Here is a 23,441-nt window from a genome sequence, read left to right on the forward strand (position 1 = left end):
ACCTAGTGGCACTGCTTGGGAAGGCTGTAGCCTTTTTTCTTTTTTTCCAGGAAGTGGAGCCTTGTTAGAGGAGGTGAGTCAGTAGAAGAAGGCCTTGTGGTTTTATGGCCTGGACTCACTTCCTGTTCACACCCAACTTCCTCGCTATGGAATGCAATGACTAAGTGGCTTCTAGCGCCTGCCTTCCCCACCATGATGGACTGTATCTTCTCGAAGTGTGTATCAGAGTAAACCCTTTCCTTTTAAAAACTGCTTCTTGTCAGCTGTTTGCTCACAGCCATGAGAAAAGCAACTAATGTAATTATTTTCCTGATTATCATGAAATTGTGAGCATAGAACATGATAGTCAGCGTCTGCCACCTTTTTGCAGCCCAGGATGCCATCTGTCTACTTCTTGTTTTCGTACTGTGGTGTGAAGGCAAGATCAAAAGGAGTAACAATACAAGAGGGAAGCAGAGAATAGACTGCTCACCCTGGACATCTGCAAAGCCCTAGGTTGGAAGAAACAGTTTGACTTCATGTGTTCCATGTGTCTTGCACAAAGAATACTGTCAATTCTTCCAGGATGTTTTCACTACTGCTCAGGCAGGGTAAAATGAGGAGGGACGTATAAGAGGGAACAGAGGGGTAACATGGTTCATTAGTTTGCGCATTTGTGCACTCAGTGAAATGACTAATATTTACTGAGAGTTTGTGGTGTAACAAGCACCGAGAAGCACCGTGGTTGGCTCTGAGAATTTGAAGATGTGTGTTACCACTTGGGTAGTCCACTATGGCGGGATTCATCTAAGTCAGTAGATTCACTAAGCAGGGAGCTGCACTTCTGAGCAGAAACAATGCAGATGTGGTGTGTGTGTGTGTGTGTGTGTGTGTGTGTGTGTGTGTGTGTGTGTGTGATCTAATCTTGCTTTTGTTAAATCTGTAATAAGAGCAAAATACTTAACACTTTGGATCCACAGAGCCTTGTCTTCATTGATAGAGCTCGCTGTGGAGGGTGAAACATCTTATTGCAGATGATGTATGTAAGTCTCCAGTTTGCTTGACCCCGTGGGCAGTGAGGGAGTGATGGGGTGTGAACACAATAAGGAAACATTTTGGTACTCTTTCATGGCAGGACCAAAACCTATATTTCCACATGTGCGTAAGAAACAGTTGCCAGTGTCTTCCAAATCATCCTCTCGGTGACATATTAAAATTTTAAAGGAGAACACAGCTCAGAAGTGCTGTCCATTGATACTTTTCATTGTTTCCTACAGTGCAGGGCCTCCACATACTCTGCAGGTGTTCTACCCCTGAGCCATCCCCTCCCAGTCACCACTGCTGGTTTTGTTGGCCAGTTTCAGACATTTTACCATCACCTGTTGTCATTTAGCTCCTCGATTACTGGAGAGCCCTGCAACTCCTCTAAATCCCTCTTGTAGATCCCTCTCCCACCCATCTGCTTCACTGCCCTCCACACACGTTCTGGATTAGTATTTGAGTATTACGTTCTGAAGCAATATTTTATATGTTACACGTGATACATAAAACGTGAACAGTAAAATGATTTATTTGGCCCTTGCTTTTGTGTGTGTGTGTGTGTGTGTGTGTGTGTGTCTGTGTGTCTGTACAGTGGCTACTATTGAGTGGTGTTTGTGAAGCTCTTCCTGTGACATTTACACTCTCTATCAATGCCTTTCAGCTTTTGATGGAAACACGTATATCATTCAGTCTGGGTAGGTAGGGCGGAGAGTCTCGCAAGGTCTACAGTGATACTCCAGTCTACATGTTGATTCTGACTAGCAAGGCATGGAATCATTTGATTCTGACAACCCAAGGAGGCAAGGACTATTTCCCTCATTTTACAGGGGTGGAAAATGAAGGCTAGAGAAATCAAAGTTGCCCGAGGTTATCAGTAAGCAGCTTAACTTGGATTCTAAGTCCTGGGTTGCTTACTGGCATGGTATGTATGACCTGGATTTTAGAAATCTTTACACCATTCAAAGGTGATCTGATGCTATCTAAAACCAAATGCATAGTTTGACTTTGCTTTTTCTTTCTTATCATTTTTCTTCCTTTCCGGGGCCATTTCTCTTTATGCAGGGGCACAGTTTAAATGGTGGGCCAGGTGCATTTTGTTCGTAAATGTCTATGATGTGTAACATGACTTACAGTGCTTGCCTCTTCTCAATGGTTTTGCAGTTCTGAGCTTTTAGTAAAGTGGCAGTCAACAGCCAACCAAAAATATCACATGGAAAATTCCAGAAAGTAACAGTCCATATGTTTTAAATAAATTTTATTACAATATATGATTATAATTACTTTATTATTTGCTGTTGATAATGTTTGTGCCTATGATGTGCCATACAGTTATGGTGACATAGTAGCTGGGGTTTGGAACTCCTGTAGTTTCTAGCTTTCAAACCTATTATGGTCTAGGAAACATTGTGCTGTTGATGGACTCCACAGTGAGCACGGAGGAAGTTCCTGGGGACGGATGCACGCGAGGAAAGGAAATCCTCAGGCTGATTTATTGTTTAAGGCTAGCTCTGTACACAGTGGGCTATGCTTGCCATAGCCACGCATGAAAGAACCCAGCCTCTGTCCCAGCAGATCATGTATTTTTTTAAAGTTACATTTTTTTGTCCTGTAAATTTTATAAAATCAATATGATCTACAATGGGAAATCTGAGCTACAACTATCTAATGCAACTTTAAAAAATTTCAGAAATAAAAGACTGGCAAAGGACTGCATTTACAGGGAGCCGTCAGAGTTCAGTGTGTTAATACCTTGCTACAAATATTGAAAGCACAAGCATCAGTTTCAGGTTTTAAGGGCAGTGGGAGTAAAAAGGACTTTTTTTAAAAAAAAAGAAATGTGAGTGCTTTGACTCAGTGTGACCAAGAGTTGACGTGTGTGTGTGTGTGTGTGTGTGTGTGTGTGTGAGAGAGAGAGAGAGAGAGAGAGAGAGAGAGAGAGAGAGAGAGAGAGAGAGGTTGTTGTTGTTGTTGTTGTTGTTGTTGGCATTTTCCAACTTTCACCAGGGTTCTCCAAATACCTTGTCCAGTTTCTATCAGGGCTGAAGCAATTCCGAGCGCAAACCTGGTGGCAAGTCACAGACGCATGCGCAGTCTTGCCTCCGTGTCACCGGCCTGTTTTTCTCAGGCAGGTTTTTGAGGATCAGCAAAAGGGGCAGGACTGTATTAGCGAACAGTTCCGAGCCTGAGAGAGATGTGGAAACCACCTCTCTCCTCCACATAGGCTGAAGCTGCAACTGTCCCCACCCCACACACTTTTAAGGTGTCAAAACATCCTCGCAAGAAACCAGCTTGGAGGAAGGGGCTGAGAATGGACCTGGAGGAGGCGGAACGAGGGGCCGGTCACAAACTTTCCAGGCTGTGTTCTTCAGATGCGCGGAGTGCAGGATTCCTGTCTCCGGAATCCCGGTGTCCCAGTTAAGCGGCCGCTCCTCTGAGACCCTCTTAATTTAAATCGAATTCATTGTTTAGGGTGTCCCGGGGGACACCCCAGCGTCTCTCAGTGTTCAGCCACACTTCCTAGGAAGCCAGGGCGATGGGCTAATCCCTGGACTCCCGGGGTTGTGCAAGCTCTGCGCAGCGGAGGGTTCGCGGGCGGGCGGGGGCTCCGGGATCCCCTTTGTGGCCACCGCCCCCACTCGGCCCGCTCCTCCCCCAGCCGCCCCGCCCTCGGCCCCCGACCCCCAGCCAGGGCGGCGGGCAGGCTCGCACCCGCGCCTCCCGGGACTCGCGGACCGCACAGACCGGCCAGGCGCGCTGGGCATGCTCAGTCGCGGGGCGCCGGGCTCGCGAGTCGGAAGCCTGTGCACGGCCGGGGCCGAGGCGCACGGAGAGCGCGCAGCACTCGCTGCTGCAGCGGCGGCCGGGCTGCGGCGCATCTGGGCGGGGAGCCGAGGCCAGTCCCACGCGGCTTCCCGGAGCCGCCGGCAGCGGCGCCCGCTCCGGAGAAGCAGAACAGCCCAGGGGCCCCCGCCGGCTGGCGTCGGCGGGGCGCGGAAGATCGGCGGCGGCCACCTCAGAGTCGCCGCCCGCCCCGGCCGGGCGGGATCCTGGAGCCGTCGAGCATGGAGCCCTGGAAGCAGTGCGCTCAGTGGCTCATCCACTGCAAAGTGCTGCCCGCCAACCACCGGGTGACCTGGGACTCGGCGCAGGTGTTCGACCTGGCACAGACCCTTCGCGATGGAGTCCTGCTCTGTCAGCTGCTCAACAACCTGCGGGCACACTCCATCAACCTAAAAGAGATCAACCTGAGGCCGCAGATGTCCCAGGTATGGAGGCCACCCCGCGACCCTGCCGCCCGCCAGAGGCTCCCATTAATCATCCGGATAATTTCTTTGTGTAAATGCAAACATCTAGGTGCGCTCAGCTTGCCCTGCCTCTCAGCTCTCAGCTTAGGGGCTTTTCCTACCATGCTTTGAAATGGTTTAGCTTCTCAGCTAAATGCCCGGAGAGGGTGTATGGAATCCTAATTGCTTTCTGGGAGGCGGGAAGAAATAAGTTATCTTAGGGCACTTTTCACCTTTGTGCCCCCCCTCACCCCCCGTGTGTGTTAACAAAGAGTCTAATCCAGCTCTAAAATAACAATGACAAAGGGTGAAATGAAGTGATGGAATAATTTTCCTTTGAGTTGTTTTTTACTTTGCATTTGGTCTCCACATTCTGGAAAGAGGAACCATGCCATACATGAGGAGTCTAGGAAGTGGAGGGCGTTTGGTACCGTTATCTGTACAGAAAAGACCCTGGTCAGAGGAAGGAAAGGGAGCAGGACGCAGAGATGCTTCCAGAAGCGCTCCCCCCACCCCCCTCAGCCTGTGGCCCGCTGGCAAACTAGATGGTTGTGTTTACAGCTTGTATGAAACCAAGAGGGGAGCCAGTGCAGCCTCTCTCACTAGCGGCAGGAAGTGAGAAGTTTCACTGGAGATTCCGCTTTCTTTCATTGGGTCCTGTGCTCAGGTAGTGTGGGGGTATGTGGACGCCTGCAGCCCTAGCCTGGCTTGGAGCTACTTCTTTGGGGGTTCGGATGAAATGTAGCCCTGGAATGCAGTGGGTTCCTCAGAGTCAGCTCAAAAGTCACAGTGCAGCTCAGTGCTGCTTTTTTTTTTTTTTGGTCCTGTCGGAAAGTTTCTGTTCAGAGGATGTTCAACACAACTCAGAACGTCTATTTTCTCTTACACACACACACACACACACACACACACACACACACACACACACACACACACAGGGGAAACCTTTCAACTTAAAAGGGAAAGGAAAGAACCCTTTTCATGACACCTTTTAGCACTAGCCCTGTATGAAACTGTATGATACAGAGCTTCAGCCACGTACTTAACCAGAGCTGTGTCCTTGCAGAAGGAAATGACCTTATGCCATTTAATAATCTCATACTTAAAGCAGGGGCACCCACATCCAGCTCTGGTTGTCAGTATCTCATCAGGGTCCCTTCTCACTTCAAATTCTGCATCTCCTGACTGTCTGCCTTCAACCTGTTGGTAGGCAGTCCCCAAGAAAAATACAGATATATAAGTGGTGAGTTCTATATGTACTTACAATAAGGATCAATCATTTTACACTCTCTTACAAATCTAACGATGACTGCCACTTCTGTAGACTTTTCCAGTATTGTGCTAACTATAGATATATCTGGGAGGGTTTCAGTGGTTGTTTCCATACTGTCAGAGCTACTGTTAGGAATCAGGTCCTGCAGTGCACAGGAGTAAGTTCCTGGAGCCCCAATTCCACTGGAGTCGTCGCCTCAGCAACAGCATGGATTAAGATGCTTGCGCACCACGTGCCATGCACATTTCCTGAAAGTTTAGCTTCTGGAATTTTCAGCAGTTACTCATTAAAGTTGTCCTTAATTGTCAAGTTTCTCTCTTTTCTTTTCTTTCTTTCTCTCTCTTTTTTTAAACAGCTGGGTAGTCATTGGCCCCCAAAGCTTTATTTGACTAACAATGGATGGAATCTATTCAAATACTCTTTCGTCTTATTTATTGTAAAATGCACTATCTATAATGTAATCTGTTTGATGAGTGAGGATCATTATAGGCGTCATTAATGAAATGGAATGTGCATGATTCTTTAAGAGTTCTATTCCCTATTGAGGGCACCACAGGGAACATACCAAGATACTTACCCTCAAGGAATTATTACCCCACTGATATCAATAAGCTACCAGGTTGTAATGACGTAAGTAGGGCAGTGAAATGATTCTTCATTAAGTTTTTCTTTTGAGTTCTTAAGTTAGCCCACCTCTGAGCTTTCTGGTTCCAAATTCAATGATTTCTCTTGTGATAGCTTCAAGAGGACTTCTTCTCAAATGTGGTCCTGGAAAGTTAGTACCTGAGTGTGGGGTGTCTGTTTTTGTTTCCTTCTTGATTCTTGGCCCCATTGCAGAGAGGTTGAGAGCTAGGTATATGCATTTGCATAATACAGTTGTCATTATATCATTAAATGAGACTGAGTAAATACTTTTATAAAACACAGGAACATGTTCAACACAGCCACAATCCTCAGCACATACTGTGTGTTTAGTAAACATTCAGTATTAGCAAAATTACCTAAAGTATTATAGCTGCTATTGTCATATTAATATGGGTATTAGGATACAAGTGAAAATCGAAATTGCAGAGATCTACAAGTTCCTGTGTGCTAGCATCTGTAAATATTCCTGCCTCATGCAACTTTTTTTTGGGGGAAGGGCTCTGGTTGTTCCTGGTTATGAAGTTCTTGCCCAGTCAGCTGCCATCATAGTGTGTAAGGTCAAAGCTCTAGTCTGGTGTATTAGGTGTGTCCTGTGCTGGAGGCATTCCTGTTTCTTTGCCCCAAGCATCCACACTTCCCGTATGCCCTGACTCCCCCCAGGTCCCCACCTACTTGTCATCTTTTCAGGAAGGGTTTGCTTGGCTTCTCTCTTAAGGTACATAAACTACCTTTTATAGAACCACGTTTCCCTTGGTTTTCATATCCAGCTCCAAAATGAGCTTCGCTAATAGTGACCAGCCTCCCAGCAGAGCTTGCTTTTGCGAAGTTGGAGGTGCTACTCCTAGTATTTGTGGGATTTTTTTCTATTTCCAAGAGTCATTCCTTCTACACCTGACTTTTTCTGTTGAAGATATTAACTTGAAATGTCCTTATGACACATGATCTGCCAGAGTGGGAAATAACTAAGAAAGATCATACTGAAAATGTTTTGACAAATGCCAACAAAGAGGACTTTGTTGTTTTGCTTTCTCTCTCTCTCTCTTTCTCTCTCTCTCTCTCTCTCTCTCTCTCTCTCTCTCTCTCTCTCTGTGTGTGTGTGTGTGTGTGTGTGTGCTTTCCCCAAAGAGCTATAAAATGAGTAGCCTTTTCAAATAAGGGTGTTTATTCTAGTGGATGGGATGTCATTCCATTTCCCTTTTGTCAGCCTTCTGTCTTGTTTGCATTAAGATGCAACTAACACTGCAAACAATGATTGTTCAGTTATAGGCCTGAATCTTGCAATATTCATAAGCTAACAGGCTTCTTAAAATAGAAACATAAATGGGGTCCCACCTCTCGTGTTTGTTCTTCCTAGCCGTAGACCACAGCATCTTTTTGGTCTCACCATCTTTGATAAGAAGATGGTCTTCAATTAAGAAACAAATACTGTGAAATACTAATGTAGAATTTGCTTTCATTCATAATGGCTTAAAGAGGTTACATGGATGAGGTAGGGCATGCCTGTTATTACAGTGCTTGGCACTCAGGAGATGCAGGCAAGGGCACCAGGATTTCAAAGTCACCCTGACTGTGAGTTTGAGGCAATTCTTGGCTAAAACAGAACAAAACAAAACAAAGCAAAAAAGGTAAATGTCACACTTATATTTATATTTAACATGTTCTATTATAAAGATTAAAGTTAAATAGACCTCTGATGACTATTGAAAGTTCAATACTTTTGTGTCTATGTATATTAGACAGATTTATTTTTCAATACAAGCAGTATTATGGCCAGGAAACAATGAACATCAGTAATTCATTGAGAACCCTATTGATCATTATGCTCTTGCAAAAAGTGGCTGGGCTTAGTGGCTTGATGTCATTTTTAGTGGCTAAGAAGATCTCCATCAATGTATAAAACTAATTGGAGATTTGTAATTATTGAGATTATTTTAGTAGTATTATTTTATTTATTTGGGCCATACTATATCCTGGAATGGCTTTCATGTATTTGGCAAGGTTCATGACCAATTTATACAGTCTAGATAAACTTGGAGTTGTCTTAACATGACTTGTTCATTCATGAAGAGTTTCTTCAACAAATAATTATTTGTTCTTACAAAGAGCCTTGTCTAGGACACTGGCTTAGAGCACTAAACACATATCACAGAGTCCTTGCCTTAAAGGGATGCACATGGTGGTGGAGGAGATGGTCCATAAATAGATGCCTATGTGAGGTAATGTGCAGTGAGGATGTTTGAAGCTGGGTAAGGGAACAGAGAGAAATGTCATTTTATAGAAGGTAGGTTATATAACAAAGCCTTCTCTGAGAAGGTGATTATTAGGCAGAAACCTGAAGGGAGCCAGGGAATGTAGGAATGTAGAGGCCTCAAAACAAAACAAAAACATATTTTCAGCAGAGGGTATAGAAATGGGAAGGCCCTGAGGCAGTTAGCATCAGGCACACCAGAATAGCAAGAAGACCAGTGAAGCTGGAGGACAGTGAATGTGGCTAAAATGGAATGAGTTTGGGGAGAAAATGGGGCTCTAAGTTTTAGTACTCATAGGTCCTTATGTTGACTTTTGATCTCCATCCTGAGTGAAATGGGATTCCATAGGATGGTTTGAGTGATGTCATGATGTGATGGGTCACTTGCTGTTTCTCAAGGATGGAAGAGATGGGCTGGTGCTGCCATTCAATCAAAAGGCCTGGCAGCCATGACCGGAATGAGAGCAGCAGATGGTGAAATGATGGAGTTCTGCACACATTTTGAGGGTAGAGACCAGCTGCCTACACTGGTGTACTTAGCTGAGAGGGTATGAGAAGAAGGTGGGAATCAAGGATGACTGAGAGTCTGACCTGTGTGGTCATTGACAGAGATGGAAAAGTTCAGGGAAAAAATTTTTGGATATATGTGGAAGAAGAAAAGGAGGCAGACCTGAAGCTGGCATGTTTGGAGGCCTAGTAGCCATCCGGAGGAAGACTGAGCAGGTACTTGGAGAAGTTGAAGATGTAGATGCAAATTTTGGAGCCACCAAAGTATAGGCAGCATTTGAAATAATGAGATAGGATGATAGATAACATCTACTAAGTAGTGGTAAAAAAAAAAGACACCAAGTCAGAGTGAGCACTGGGGATGTGTGTCATGGAGGTTTAGGAGGAGGAGAGTTGAGAGGGAGTGACCTTGGGTTAGGAAGTAACCCTCAGAGTAGGGGTCTAAGAAGTGAATCAAGTGCTTGGAGAAAGAATGCTCTGACATGTCAGATGCTGCCGATAGATGAAGGAGAATGAGGGCCCAGGATAGAATATTGATTTACATGGTCTGAAGTTCCTTTGTAACCTTGACCAAAGAGAAATTTGATAGTCTGGAAGGTAAACACCATAATGGAGGAGAAGAGAAATTAGGAGCAGGCAGGATAGCTGGTGTAGACATTTCTTTGACGGTAATTTTGTTAAAAAGAGAGTAGAAAATGGAGGTAGTGGCTAGTGGGGAAAAAGGTTAAAAAGAAAGTTATTTTCTAGTACCTAGAATTTTTATTTTATATCTATTTAAAAACATTTTTGGATTTATACAGATTCTAAGTCAGGTGTTGTGGTTTATACCTGTAATTCCAGCATTTGGGGACTGAAAGCAAGATGATCAGGAGTTCAAGGCCAGCTATGACTCTAAAACTGTGTCTCAAAATCAAAAGACAAACCACAAAAGGTCATGCCAACTGTATGTTGTAGTACTCCTGTATATGTATGTGCACATGTGTGAAAAGGTATTTGCTTATGAGCAAACATAAATAATATAAATTCAAAAGGTTCCTAAATGTTTTCTTCTGAATACTATTTCACCTCAAGTTACTGCTTTCTACGTTTTTCTATATAATATTGTCCTGTAAGCAGAAAATTAGTGATGTGGCATTTGTAAAAAGTGACTGACTGCCTTACACAGGGTTACCTTCTAACCTCCTAACATCCTGTTTCCTTTTTATGTTACTGTTTTCCAAGAGTTATATAGAGAGAACCTTATTTCTATTGTATTGTATTTTTAACACATAACCATGTGTTAAAAAGCCCTATAATTGCATCACTTCAGGCATTGCTGTGTGTATTACAGGTCTGCACTTTCTGTCTCCAGCATCAAGTGGCGGTGTGTACAGATTATTAGATTAAAGAGAATGGAAGCACAAAGAGCTCTCGCTGTCCGAAAAGAATGGTTTCTAGTTCATCCAGAACAAGGCATTTTCGTCTCCCCAGAAGTCAGCTACCCTTTTATTTGTTAAATTGTTCCTTTGGAACATCTCCCTGTGTATAAGTCTGTGCTGATCATGGCCTTTTCCAGCAACACGGCTACCATATTTTAAGGTATTTTAAACATTTCTTCTGTTGGCCTATTCGGTGGCTTAATCAGAGTTTCATAGAAACTAAAGCGTCATCTGTGGAGCATGGTCCTACAGCTGTCATGGTGAGGACAATGAGTCCTCTCTTTCTTCCTTCCTTCCTTCCTTCCTTCCTTCCTTCCTTCCTTCCTTCCTTTTTGCAGTGGGAGAGATTGTCATGTAAATGAGATTTATCCATCTATGAATCACTGGATCTTCCCTCTTTTAATAACCACTTTTCATAAAAATCCCACAGCAGTTGGTACTACTAACCACTGCCTTCCTGATGAACCATTCTCTTCCCAGCACACACTGCAGTCTTATGCTTCTCTTCTGGCTCTTATTCCTGCTCAGTTTCCTTCGTTAGCTCTTTTTTATCTAAACGTTCCTTTAGCACATTTGCATTTTCACCTTAGTATACCTAAGTCATAGTCTCTCCCCTTGATCATCTTGTGGCATCCATGTTGTTAATTTATCGCTATGGACCCTTTATTCTCATTGGCAGCTCATATCTGCCTCCATTGTGACAGTCACCTCTTGGGTGAAGTCTGGACATGATAGGGAACTTATGACAATCAGGGCAGATTTGCTGTGACAGTACTGGGCATGGACAAAAGTGTGGATGGAGCTGGACCTAGAGAGGGCGAGGCCAGACCAGTGGGTGAGTAGAAGGCTGGAGAGGAATATGGGAGGTTAGAGAAGTAGTTAAGACATGCAATGGACAGGCTTTGGGGATCCCTGAATGTGGACAGAGTGTTTCTGACCTGGGCTGAACCCCAGCTTTCAGGCTTGGGGTTCAGCCAGAAGAGATCAATTCAGGGTGTTGACCTGGTTCTTAGCAGTTACCCTCTGGTGTCTCAGTTTCAAGCATCCCACTATGTCACTACCCTTCTTTCTGGCTTATTCTGCTAATACCTAAAATCCTATGATCTTCTGAACTCCTCGATTCTACCGCCTCTTCCCTGCTGTCATGGTTTTGCTTCCTTCCGACACAGCTCATTCTCCAGAACCCTTTCGAGTGCTTCGGTGGCTTCGCTTATTTGTCTTGCTCCTTTGGATAAACAGAACCCTGACTAAATCCAGAATGTTACTTATTTCCTGCTTACAACTGAGCTGCTAAGGGTGATGGAGGAAAACCATACCACAGGGACTCTTCTCACTTCAAGTTCATGGTGTCTAAACCTCCAGTGAGTGCTGGAATCTACCCTATCATGTCAATTCTGATTATCTAGACTAGATGTTCTCAAAGCTGGGGAACTCTTGGAAGCTGCAGAGAGCCTTTTGATACATTCCTTAAGGCCAAACCTCCTTTATAACATTAACACAGCATCCTTTTAAATTCTCATTTTCTTACAAGTTTACACTGGAGTTTTCTGGAGGTTGCATATTACTGATGTCATTGCTATGACTGATGGTGGACTGTGTGCTGTGTATAAGGTTCTCCCAGTTTTGATTTTGAGGATGTTAAACATTGATAGATAGACCTCCACAAACACAAGCTGCTGACAGATCTCGTAGTCAGTTTTTATGTTTTTTTTTTTTTTTTTTAATTTTTAAATTTTTCTTTTACTCTGGGGTCCTTCTACCAGCTCCCAAATAAATCCCACACAGAGGCTTATTCTTAATTATAAATGCCTGGTCTTAGCTTGGTTTGTTTCTTGCCAGCTTTTTTTTTAAACTTATCCCATCTACCTTTTGCCTCTGAGCTTTTACCTTTTCTTCTGTTTATCTTCTCCCTCACCTCCCAAGAGGTGAGGACTGAACCCAGGGCCTTGTGCTTGCTAGGCAAGTGCTCTACCACTGAGCTAAATGCCCAGCCCTCCTAGTCAGTTTTTAAGAGTGTGAAAGAGTTTGAGGACTGGTCTAGTCATTGATTTTCTCACTGTCCAGGATGACTCCTTACTCCACTTTTGTTCCTTTCTTTCATCTCTTCCTTCTCCTTCATCCTTCCTTTAAACTGATGCCCCTGCTTCCTGTTCTGCAGAGAAAATAGACAAAATCAAAGGAAGGCTTTCTTCAGCTCTCATACCCGCCTCTGTGCCCATAGGCGGCACGTTCTCTCTTGTACCATGAGTGAATGAACAGTTCTCCCGGGGGAAAAGTTAAGTCTCTCCTTCAGCCTTTCTCTCATATTCTCCTGCATCATTAGTTCTCGTCTGTGTCTTTCTATTTGCAAGCCTACATGTTATTTCCCTTACTCGATTGAGGGGATGCTTTCAAGGTAAAAATAAAAAAGATATGCTAATGAACATTGAGTGTCATGAAGAGCAGCTCTGGTTTTGACCCGTACCACTGGGGCAGATAAGTGGTTTCTCAACTTCCCTATAACTGTTTGGTGGTTCCTGATGGGCCTCAGATTAACTCCAGAGTCCTTAGAGAGCGTGCAAGCACCCATGGTCTGGTCCTCTTCCATCTTTCAGGGTTCCCTCCACTGTGCTCCTGACTCTATGCTTTCGTGGATGAGCTGTGCTTTTAAATGTCAGTGTGCAAATTTGCATGCTGTTGTTGTCTCTGTTTCCAGAGCGCTTCCTCATTTGCTTGAAGATTTGGTCCAGCATCCCTTTGTGTAGTAGGTCTTCCTAACTCCTCTCCCAGGTGTGGCTGAATACATGTTGCTTTGTGCAACAACCTAGTATGCATAGGTGGAGTGCAATGTGCCTTGTTCAGCAGTTTTTTTGTTTTTTGTTTTCTTATTCATCTCCCTGCCATGCTGTGACTTTTCGGAGACTGCCATAAACTACTGATAAGGTGTCTTTTGAAGTTTACACAAGGACTCACACCTAATAGGCACATATAAGTACGCATAAATTCATTGCTGGGTTGAAAATGATGACTCTTTGTTTACTTTTCTCTCAAAGATAACTGCATGAATTTTATAAGACATTTTCAGCTCTACCCATGTCATTATAAACCCCAGATACTCGTCTACTCAGTGATGTTGCTGATCATTGCATAGACCATTATCCTTCCACTTTACAACTGAGTGGCCTTTTGAAAGTGATGGGAACCTGCCACTTCTTTGAGCTTCCTTATTCTCTAAAGTAGACCTACCCCAAAGCATTCTGCCTGAATGAACTCAGTCTGTGACTGGCTGTCAGAGCACACTGTATGCTAACAGTTTTTACAAGAATCATTACCACCACTTCTGCAGAAATCTGCTCATGGCTTCTAGGTCTCGCTTAGGAAGCACCTATCACATATTTTCTCATTCAAAGAGGCAGGCAGAGTGATAGACACTGTGAGTCCAAGCTGGGTTAAGTAATGTGTACTAAGAAGTGGCTCATGGTGGAGTCAAGGTTGGAATTAGAACATTTAAAGTGAACTGAATCCTCTCACCAAGGCCATTGGCACAGCTGAGCATGAAACGAAGTTTCTTTTCTCCCTTGTGTTGCTGTCTGTGATGCTACTTTGTTGGAGTGTTCTCTGATTGGCCCGTGGGTATAGTTAATGACGCTCTGTGCTTGTCAGATACTGAACTGTCAAATGCTGCATTTGGATGATTCGATGCTATTTGTCTCACTATTCAGAGTAAAGTGGGGTGAGACCTTTGGCAGGTGTTTGTGGACAAAGAGAATACACTCCTACAGGAAGGTGAAGGAAGTGAGTGAGGCTTGGTTAATACTGTTCTTTGTGATAGCTGGGCCAGACTATGTGGTTTAAAGTTGTGTCCAGAGTTAGGTGTGCTTATATTTCCCTGGGAGCCAGGAGCATCACTGCTTTAAATGCTACGGCATAGTCCCCTCTCTCTTCTGTGTTTTAGCTATGCTTATTAATTCATAAATCCGTTATTGGCTGTTGGGTGGAATAATATCATTCTATAGGTCCTCTCCTCTCCTCTCCTCTCCTCTCCTCTCCTCTCCTCTCCTCTCCTCTCCTCTCCTCTCCTCTCCTTTCCTCTCCTCTTTTCTCTACTACTCATGAGGACAGACTTTGCATGGTGCTATGGCCAATCTAATCTATATTTTGGCTGTTTTTTTTTTTTTGTTGTTGTTGTTGTTTGTCTTTGCCATTCTATGGAAAGAACCACAGACCAGCAAAATGCCATTGCCTTTGATTATTCCTGTGGACAACATGTATTGGAACTGTGTTTCGTGCTGCTGTCCAAGTGTCCTTTTGAAGTATGTGTTGCAGAAGTGTGGTTGGTCTTTCAGCTGCTTCCATAAAAGGAAGCTAACAGCATGTGCTGTTCACATGGGAATTCTCTAAAGGGTCAATTAATATGGAATATTTAATGATACACTTGATACCAACCTTCCGTGATTTTAAAAGTGCTCCTCCTAAAATAGACTTGGAGCAGCTGGTCTGAATAAATAAGCACTGCATCTCTTTATGTCCTTTCCTGAGATCCTGGGGGCAGCATCGTTAAATGAAAGGGTTTCGCAAGGTCAGGGACTGGGAAAGCTGGCTTCTGGTGCCAGCCTGGTCTCTGACATACCCTGCGACCTTAGCCAACAACTGTTTCTCTTTGTCTCCACCTATGTACTTAGAACAGCATCAGTAACTGTGCATTCGGTCTTGCTTAGAAGACATTATGGTTTTAGGAAGATCAGGCAGGGGTCAAGCAGAAGTGGTTGAATTCCAAAGGATGACCTTGGGAAAGTTATTTTACTTTGGAACCCAGTTTCCTCTTGTGATGAGCAAGAAGCATTGAAACCCAGTTTTGCAGGACTAAGGTGAGAATTAAGCAATGCATTAAGAGGCCCAGTGCACAGTAGGTAGTCAACAAGATTATTTCCTTCCACCTCTGTTGTCCTTCCCCATCCTCTTCAGTCTATAAGGCAGGAAGAGGATGGTCTTATCACTGCCCTGCAGAGGAGGAAATTGAGATGTGCACGGGCTAAAGGGCTTTTTTTCAAGGTCATACAGACAGGAAGTGGTAAAGACAAGATTGGAGTCCAACTGTCCTACTTCCAAATTCAGCAAAATTTCCCATTTTCTGCTGCCAAACTCTGTGGTTATCTGGTGATTTGCATGAGGAAATGTCTGGGAAAGTATTTGCCAACAGCAAGGCATGCTCTGCAAATGGGACGTAACACTCTATGATTTTGCATTGAAAGTATGTTTAAAATAAATGAACATCTATAGTGATGATAGTCTTGGGGCTACCTGCTTGCTGTTTGGCATTGTCTTCTTGGAAACTGGTGCCTGTGAGCTGATTGATTAAACTATCAATGTGTCTGCTGCATATTAGACTCTGTGGTTGATCCTGAAGACTCAAAGGGAAGTAAAATTCACTTCCTGGCTCTTGTTTCTTGTATCCTGCATTTGACTTACAACCTCATTCCCTTCAAACAGGGCAGGGGAGCCATTTGAATTAGTGTGAGTGGACTGAATAACTGTTTGGTGAATGGGCCATGCTTTGCTCAGTTTTGTGTGACATTCATGTCACAAAATTGATTTCTTTTTCATGTGCAGGGTGGTTTAGAGTGTTTCTTTGCATAGACTTTGCCCAGTACTTTGTATGTGTGGGGCACAGACAGCATAGAGATAAATCACACAAAGTTTCTGCTTTTGAGTGGCAGGGAGAAAATAGATTTAACCTGAGAGTCAGACTTTTACAGAATGCAGAGAGGAAGTAAATCGTTGGATGGTGAAAGCCCAGTGCGGCCATGCATGCAGCTGGGTGAGCCAGGCGAGACCAGGAAGAAGATGGGGACACAAGTGGTTACTAGAGAGGAAGAAGGTTTGAGAAAGAAAGCTGGGTGGGAAGAGAGGAATGTGCAGTGACATCCAGACCTCAGTAATGCCAATGAGACAGTTGTTCTGAGCAATGATGAAATATTCTTAATAGCCATTTGCATTTGGCATTGAAGACATGAAAGCAGCTGTCTTTTGTGTGTGGACAGTGGCTTCAGTGAATATTCAAGAGAACATCTGGAGAGCCCAGGGAGTTCATGTAGCCAAGCTCCTCAGTATGTCTAAAGCAATGTACCAAAAGGCAAGAGCCCTCTCCACTCTGGTACCTTCAGAATTGCTGTCCGCCCCCCCACATTTCCTCTTACCTGCTGAGCCATTCATTATCCCTCCCTGGCTCTTTGGTTGATGGTCTCACTCCCTCTGTCCTTGGCCCAGCCTTGGCTGGGCACTCCGGAGTGCATCCACAACTGGCCTTTTCACTTTCCCCCTCAAACCCTGGCTTCCTTATAACTTTTTGTGGTTTTTCTCTACTTCTTCACAGTGTCTCTAGATTTCAAAGTACAGACTATGGGCAAATGTAAAGCTCTACTTCTAAATCCTCAGCCACCACAGACTCCAGCTTTCCAAATGTCAGAGACCCCAAGTCTGCAATTCTGCTTGAGACCCTGCTTGTCATCATCATAACCACCTTGTCTTCATGAGTCTTAACTTGTCCCCAGCCTGTCCCATCCCACTTTCCACATGGTGACCGCTAGTTACTACAGATACGAGAAGTAACAACTGTTCTGAATTTTGCAAGTTACTTTCGAATGGACTATTTATTTATTTATTTATTGCTTCCTGACACTTATGAATGAGTTTTGGTCTTGAAGAGGACAGTTAATAAATCAGAATCCCAGAGAGTTCCAGGAGCAATGAGAAGTCTGATGATGAGAAATAGCATACTCTATGCTCGATGTATTTTTCTGATTTCTGGTCTTCAGAGCCCAGTGGTGTGACCAAGGACTGTCAGTGAACCAGTAAAATACAGTAACTGTCCTCCACCAGGGCCAAGCAGGGCTTGAGCTCTGAAGCTCACGTAAACACTGACACAAGCGGTGGGTTCTTCCAGAGATGGTTTAAGAGAAGAAAATGACATCATTACTGCTCACATCAGTGATGGTTTAAGAGAAGAAAATGACATCATTACTGCTCACATCAGTGTTAGCCTCATAGAAAAGCTGGGCTCTACTTACGCAGTAGCTCAGACCATTATATCCTTATTGAATTCTCAAGCCTTTTGAATACATAGTTCCATTTTAACTCATTTTACGTACCAGCCATAGATCCTCTTCTCTTCACTCCTCCTGCTCCCCCCTTTCCTTCTACCCCCATCTTCCTCCAACAGGGTAAGTTCTCCCATGGTGGGGGGACAGCTAAACCTGGTAATTCAGTTGAGGCAGGACCAAGCCCCTCTCTGCTTTATCAGGGATGAGCAAGGTGTCCGACTTAGGTAATGGGATCCAGAAAACTGGCTCATGCACCAGGGATAGATCCTGATCACACTGCCAAGTGCATCTCAAACAGACACAGCTACACAATTGTCTCCCGTATGTAGAGGGTCTAGTCTGGTCCCATGCAGGTTCCACAGCTGTTGGTCTAAAGTATGTGAGTTCCTTTGAGCTTGGTTCAGTTGTCTCTGTAGATTTCCCCATCATGATCTTGATTCCCCTTGCTCATATAGTCCCTCTTCCCTCTCTTTGACTGGACTCCTGGAGCTCAGCCTGGTGAGATCTCTGCATCCGCTTCCATCAGTTACTGGATGAAGGCTCTACGATGACAGTTAGGGTAGTCACCAACCTGATTACTGGGGTAGGCCAGTTCAGGCACCTCTCCACTGTTGCTAGTTGCCTAATCTAGTTGCCTAATTCCTTATAGATTCCTTGGAATTTCTCTAGCACCAGGTTTCTCCCTTTCCTCATAATGTCCCCCTCTATGAAGAAAATATCATCTTAAGTGAGGTAACCCAGGCTCAGAACGACAAACATGGTATGTACTTACTCATAAGTTGATACTAGATGTAAAGTAAAAGAGACTCAGACTACAACCCACAACTTCACCGACGCTAGGAAACAAGGAGGACCCTAAGAAGGATGTGTGGATCACCTTGGGAAGGGGAAACAGGATATCCCGATGAGTAAACTGGGGAGGGAGGGCAGTATAGGGAAGGGAATGGTCAAGCTGGGGGAGGGACAGAGTGGGAGAGCAATGACACACATAGTTCTATTTAATGACCACAGTGAAGAGAAAAATAAGGAGAAAGATAAAAGCAGTTTACCAGGATTCTCACATGTCTAGCTTTGTGAGGATTTAATTTTTTTCTCTGTCATGTTTAGTAAACAACTTCAACAAAGAATGTAAATTTCTTGCCTGTCTAGTAAACAATGAGCCCTTTGACAGTCTTGCTCATCCTTGCTACCTAAATCTCCACATCCCGGGGGCTTACATGTAATTAGCTTGATGAAAAAGAATACATCTAGAAAGTAGCAATAAAAATATTCCCACCTCCTGGTAGAGGAAGAAATAAAATGTATGTATTAAACTCTGTTTATCAAGCTACACATCATTTCTGCCAATCTTTACAGGCCCTGAATTCTGACTTCAAGCTGGAGGACTTTTAATTAACTCCCTGTTTTAATGGACCTTCAAGACAATAGGTTCTAGTAGACCTTACATTGTCCTTGATATAATCTGGCCTTGAGTTATAGCTCTGCTGCTTAAGTACCGGACAGCTTAACTGATTGGATCTTTAGTTTTCATGTTTATGAAATAGAGGAGATGGCATGTAATTGAAGTGTTGGTAGGACTAAGGTAATTACTGCAGTAGTACATGTTATATGTTCAGTTCAGTATTTGGACTGAGAAGCCTTGCAGCATTTTTATTAAGCTTGTTTTAAGGACAAGGATGCTATTATGTATAGACTGAAAGTTAAAGCACAAAGGAGGAATAACTGAAAGCATAGCTTGCAGTATTCAAAACTCCAAACTGGACTTGAGAACCCTGAATCATTAGTATTGGACTATGGAGCCTACAAGAGCCTTCTTGCACAGCCCAAGGTGCCCAGGAAAGACAGCTTGGGGCTGGAAGTTCGTTAGAGATAATCCTAGTCCAGTAATTGGTTTGTACAATGAGCAGCCTCAGGCTTCTGATGTGTGCAGAGATTTGATCAAGGTCACTTCATTTGGCAAAGCCTGGACCCAGATTCTCTGAGTCATAGTCCCTACCTTTTCTAAGAATAGTAATAGCTTAAGAAAGGTTTAAGTCATACTTATATAGTTAAAAAATATGCTTATAAAGATTAGAAAATAAGCCAGATGTGATAGAGCATGCCTGTAATCACAGCACCTGGGAAGTGGGGGATGGGAGTGTTAGGATTTCAAGGTCACCTTCAGGGACATGGTGAGTTTGAGGCCAGCCTGTGCTACTTGAGATGATGCCTGGGAGGAGGGTTAGGGCTGGAGAAATTGTTCAGTGGATAAAATTCTTGCTGTGTAAGCATTAGGGTCTGAATTTGGATCCCCAGGACCCATGTAGAAGCCAGGCAGAATGTCACCTCAGTGCTGGGGTTGGAGGGCAGGCAGAGAAAGATGGATAGATCATAGGGGCTTGTTGATCAGTCAACCTACCCAAAAGAGCGACCTCCAGGGTGAGAGAATGTCTTAAAAGTAAGGGTGAGAGTGATAGAGGAAAACCTTAGACGTCTGCTCCTGGTCCCTGTATCAGCAGGGATGGCTGCATGCGATACCCCAACGTTACATACACACACATTAGAAAGTGTTTTTGCTTAATAATTACTTAAGTGAAATACATCTTCTTATTTATTTATTTATTTGTTTGTTTGTTTATTTATTTATTTTCCATTTTGGGACACAGTCAGGGTAGAAGTTCAGGTTCTCAAGTTTTGGATCCCAGAGCCTCCTGGCAGAAATGACAGCATTGAAAAATGACTTAAGAATGAAAATGATAACATCAGAGAGCTGATCTAAGTGAGCAAAATCTCAGCTATTTGGAATGTCAGCCATCCAGAATCATGGAGTTCCTAAGAGGGCTGAGGGTTTGCTGTTTTAAGCCAAATCCCAAATTTCCAAAAACAGGAATATTCATGTGTATTAGCGCCATCGTAAGTTTTGCTTCTGAATTGTGAGTTCTATGAACTTGGGAACTTTGTTTTACAGCCTGTATTCTTAGATCAGTTTCTGCTACAGAATGAGTACTCCCCTATGTGGCTACTGAGTACTTAATTGTCCCTGATATTGCTTAGGTAAGAAGGTGATGATACTGTCTTTCTGAAGGACAAGAAAGGTAATGTTCTGCTAGTGTCTTGCATTGGAGTCATCATGTTATAGTGAAAGAATGTGAACTTTAATAGCAGCAAATCTGGATTCAGGTCACACACCCAACTAGGTGAATATCTGTGGTAAAATTCCTAAATCTCTCAGTGTCTTCCTTTTCTTGCTATAAAATGGAGACAGTTCTTTTTTTTAATTTAAGAAAAAATTTTACATACCAATCAAAGATTCCCCTCTTCCCTCCTCCTGTCCCTCCAGCCTCCCCCTCCTAACCTACCCCCATTCCCTCCTACAAGAAGGTAAGGCCTCCCATGGGGAGGAACATTTAGTAGAGACAGGGCCAAGTCCTTCCCCCTGCATCAAGGCTGTGCAAGGGTACCACCATAGGTACCAAAAAGACAGCTCATGCACCAGGGGTGGATTCTGATCCTACTGCCAGGGGTCCCTTAAATAGACCAAGCTACACAACTGTCTCGCTATGCAGAGGGCCTAGTCCAGTCCCATGCCGGCTCCACAGCCATTGATCCAACTTTCGTGAGTTCCTACTAGTTTGGTCTGGTTGTCTCTATAGGTTTCGCCATCATGATCCTGACGTACTTGCTCATAGAATCTTCTCTCTCTTCTTTTCTCTTCTCTCTTCTCTTCTCTCTCTTTGACTGAACTCCCGGAGCTCAGCCTGGTGAAAATGGAGACAATTCTTAACTGCAGAATGTTGTAAAGTGCAATGAGCTCAGATGGGCAGATTACCCAGCATAGCACCAGGGCCATTGCGGACGCTTGGCAGTCCTCTTCGTCCCATTTCATCATCTGATCATGTGGTCCGGGCTCTTCCCACCATTCTTCTGAATGACATCCTAAAGATCTATGGAAAGGTCTCTGCTTTGTTTTTGATTTTATGTCTTTCCAGCAGCTGTCTTACTTATACTCATTGAGTCTAAGACTTGAAATACTGTAGTTTTAAAATGATTTAACTGATATTTTTATCGGTTGATTTATTGGCTGTTAATTTTATATGTGGCAGCCATTATATAACACAAAGCACAAACCACCCTCTTTCTGGAGTTGGAACAGCTGCATTTCCATGCTGGCTGGGTCATCTACAAGATCAGTGATTTTTGAGCCTCATTGTACTCAAGTTTCTCCATGATAACCAGGGAAGAGCAGCCCGTGACAGCACAGAAAAGACAAAGCTCCTGTGTTCAGTGTTTAGCTTTACTGCTGATGAGTGTGTGGTATAGAGCAGGCTCCTTCCCTCTCTTTCCCTTCCACTTTGCCTCAAGGACAGCTGTTCCTCAGGCTGTTTTGAGGAGATAATGTACCCCAGGTAACTTGCTCAGAGCTTTCAACTTGGTAAGTTCTCAGGCAACTGGCAAAGATGCTACCAAGATGCTGCAAAGATGCCCTCTAAGAACCAGGATGACTGGCATTGCCAGCACTCATTTTCCTGGGTAGCCGAGAGACAGCCGAGAGCATATATTGCTCTAGCTGAAGGATGCTAGAAGACACTCAGCAATTTTCTCAAAGCCACATAGGAAGTGAGCATGGAGTAGTATGTAGCTGTGAAAATGAAGAACCGCCCCCTTATTAATATGCTTCCTGCATTTGGAACCAGCCCCTCAGGCTACTTTCCAGTTTTCTCTTGTCGGCAGTATGACTCACCATGTCCCTATACAGATATTTTTTGCCTTGGCTTATTTTCTTCAGCTTTATGGTCCAAGGTGAAATTTCTAGGTCAAAGACTAACATTCTCACTGATTTTTTCAGTATATTGCCAGATAGTTAACAGAAAAATAAAAGCCAACAAAACTGTTTCAATGATTTGGAAAGGGCAAATTTCCCAAGTCTTGGTTAAAAAAATGTCCTTAGTGTCATTTTTATTTGATTGCAGTTTTAGCTACCCATTTGCTGAATGACTGCCCTCTCAGATTCTAACTTTTCTCGTCTGTAAACTGGGATCCAATTAGACAAAGGTATTCACAGTGTTCAGCCTTCATAATCTACGTTCTTTCTCCTGCACTCTACAGCTTTCTCTTGCGCCATTGCCTCCTAGTTATTCCCCCATGTGTGAGACTTTATTGCAATCCATTCTCTCAAATGTATCATCAGTAACCTTAAAATATGAGAAAGTGCTTCCCGAACTCCAACGTGATCAGTCCCTTTGTAACTACAAGGATGCTTCCTTGTGCTCTGAGGAAGAAGTCCAAAATCCCGAAGTGACACCTTCTGTGGTCTGGCATCCTCATCCTCTGCCCTCTGCAGTCACATCTCTTATTTCCCTTTTGAATTCGGCAGCAGCCAGAGTAGGTGTTTTTCGCTTCTCAGAATTTGTAACCAGGACTTGACATTTTGTTTTTATTTCCTAGCTTTGAAATCTCCCTTTTATACAATTCATCTTACAAATGATTGTTTCATTCTGGCTTTATGATAGCAAGGGTCACTTACATTTTATTAACTGATGATTCTTGGGAACCAACATAGAGCTTACCACTAATGCCTAATAAATACTTGGAAGTGCTTAACTAAATATTCACTGACTATTATTATTACTCATAAACACAGGCAAGGAAAGGAATTAATTTTAGGTATAATTTGTTAAGAGTCTGGTTTCAGACTGTTCTGAAACTATATATGCATCTATTATTTTCAAGGGTATTATAAAAACTGGAGTATACTTTTAATTAAATAGGATTTTGCTGCATAAAAAACCATAATCTTTTATGTTAGTGAAGACAAGCCTGAAGAGAGGGCAAATACTTGCAGAAAGCATAGTTTAATATCCAGTCATCTTTCATCTTAGCCAACATTCTTCATCTAAGACCTGTGATCATAGAACCTGAACAATGCAGGAGTCTGGCCAGAGAACCGTCTTGAGTCAAATAGCACAGTAGGAGGACTTAATGGTGAAG

At 43.5% G+C, this 23,441-nt stretch overlaps 1 protein-coding gene across 3 annotated transcripts in view; it reads left to right on the plus strand.

Moving 5' to 3' along the window:
* The first annotated feature begins 3,792 nt into the window (after positions 1 to 3,792).
* Vav3 (vav guanine nucleotide exchange factor 3) overlaps positions 3,793 to 23,441 on the plus strand; it is a 330,524-nt gene continuing 310,875 nt past the window's right edge. For 2 of the 3 annotated variants that reach the window (XM_036191254.1, XM_036191256.1), the window contains exon 1: positions 4,083 to 4,286. In XM_036191254.1, coding sequence (XP_036047147.1) covers positions 4,083 to 4,286 — 204 coding nt within the window. Of the gene's footprint in view, positions 4,287 to 23,441 lie in introns of all 3 variants that reach the window. The other variant, XM_036191255.1, reaches the window with a different exon arrangement.

Source organism: Onychomys torridus, chromosome 6 (genome assembly GCF_903995425.1).
Source record: "Onychomys torridus chromosome 6, mOncTor1.1, whole genome shotgun sequence".
Classification (NCBI taxonomy): domain Eukaryota; kingdom Metazoa; phylum Chordata; class Mammalia; order Rodentia; family Cricetidae; genus Onychomys; species Onychomys torridus.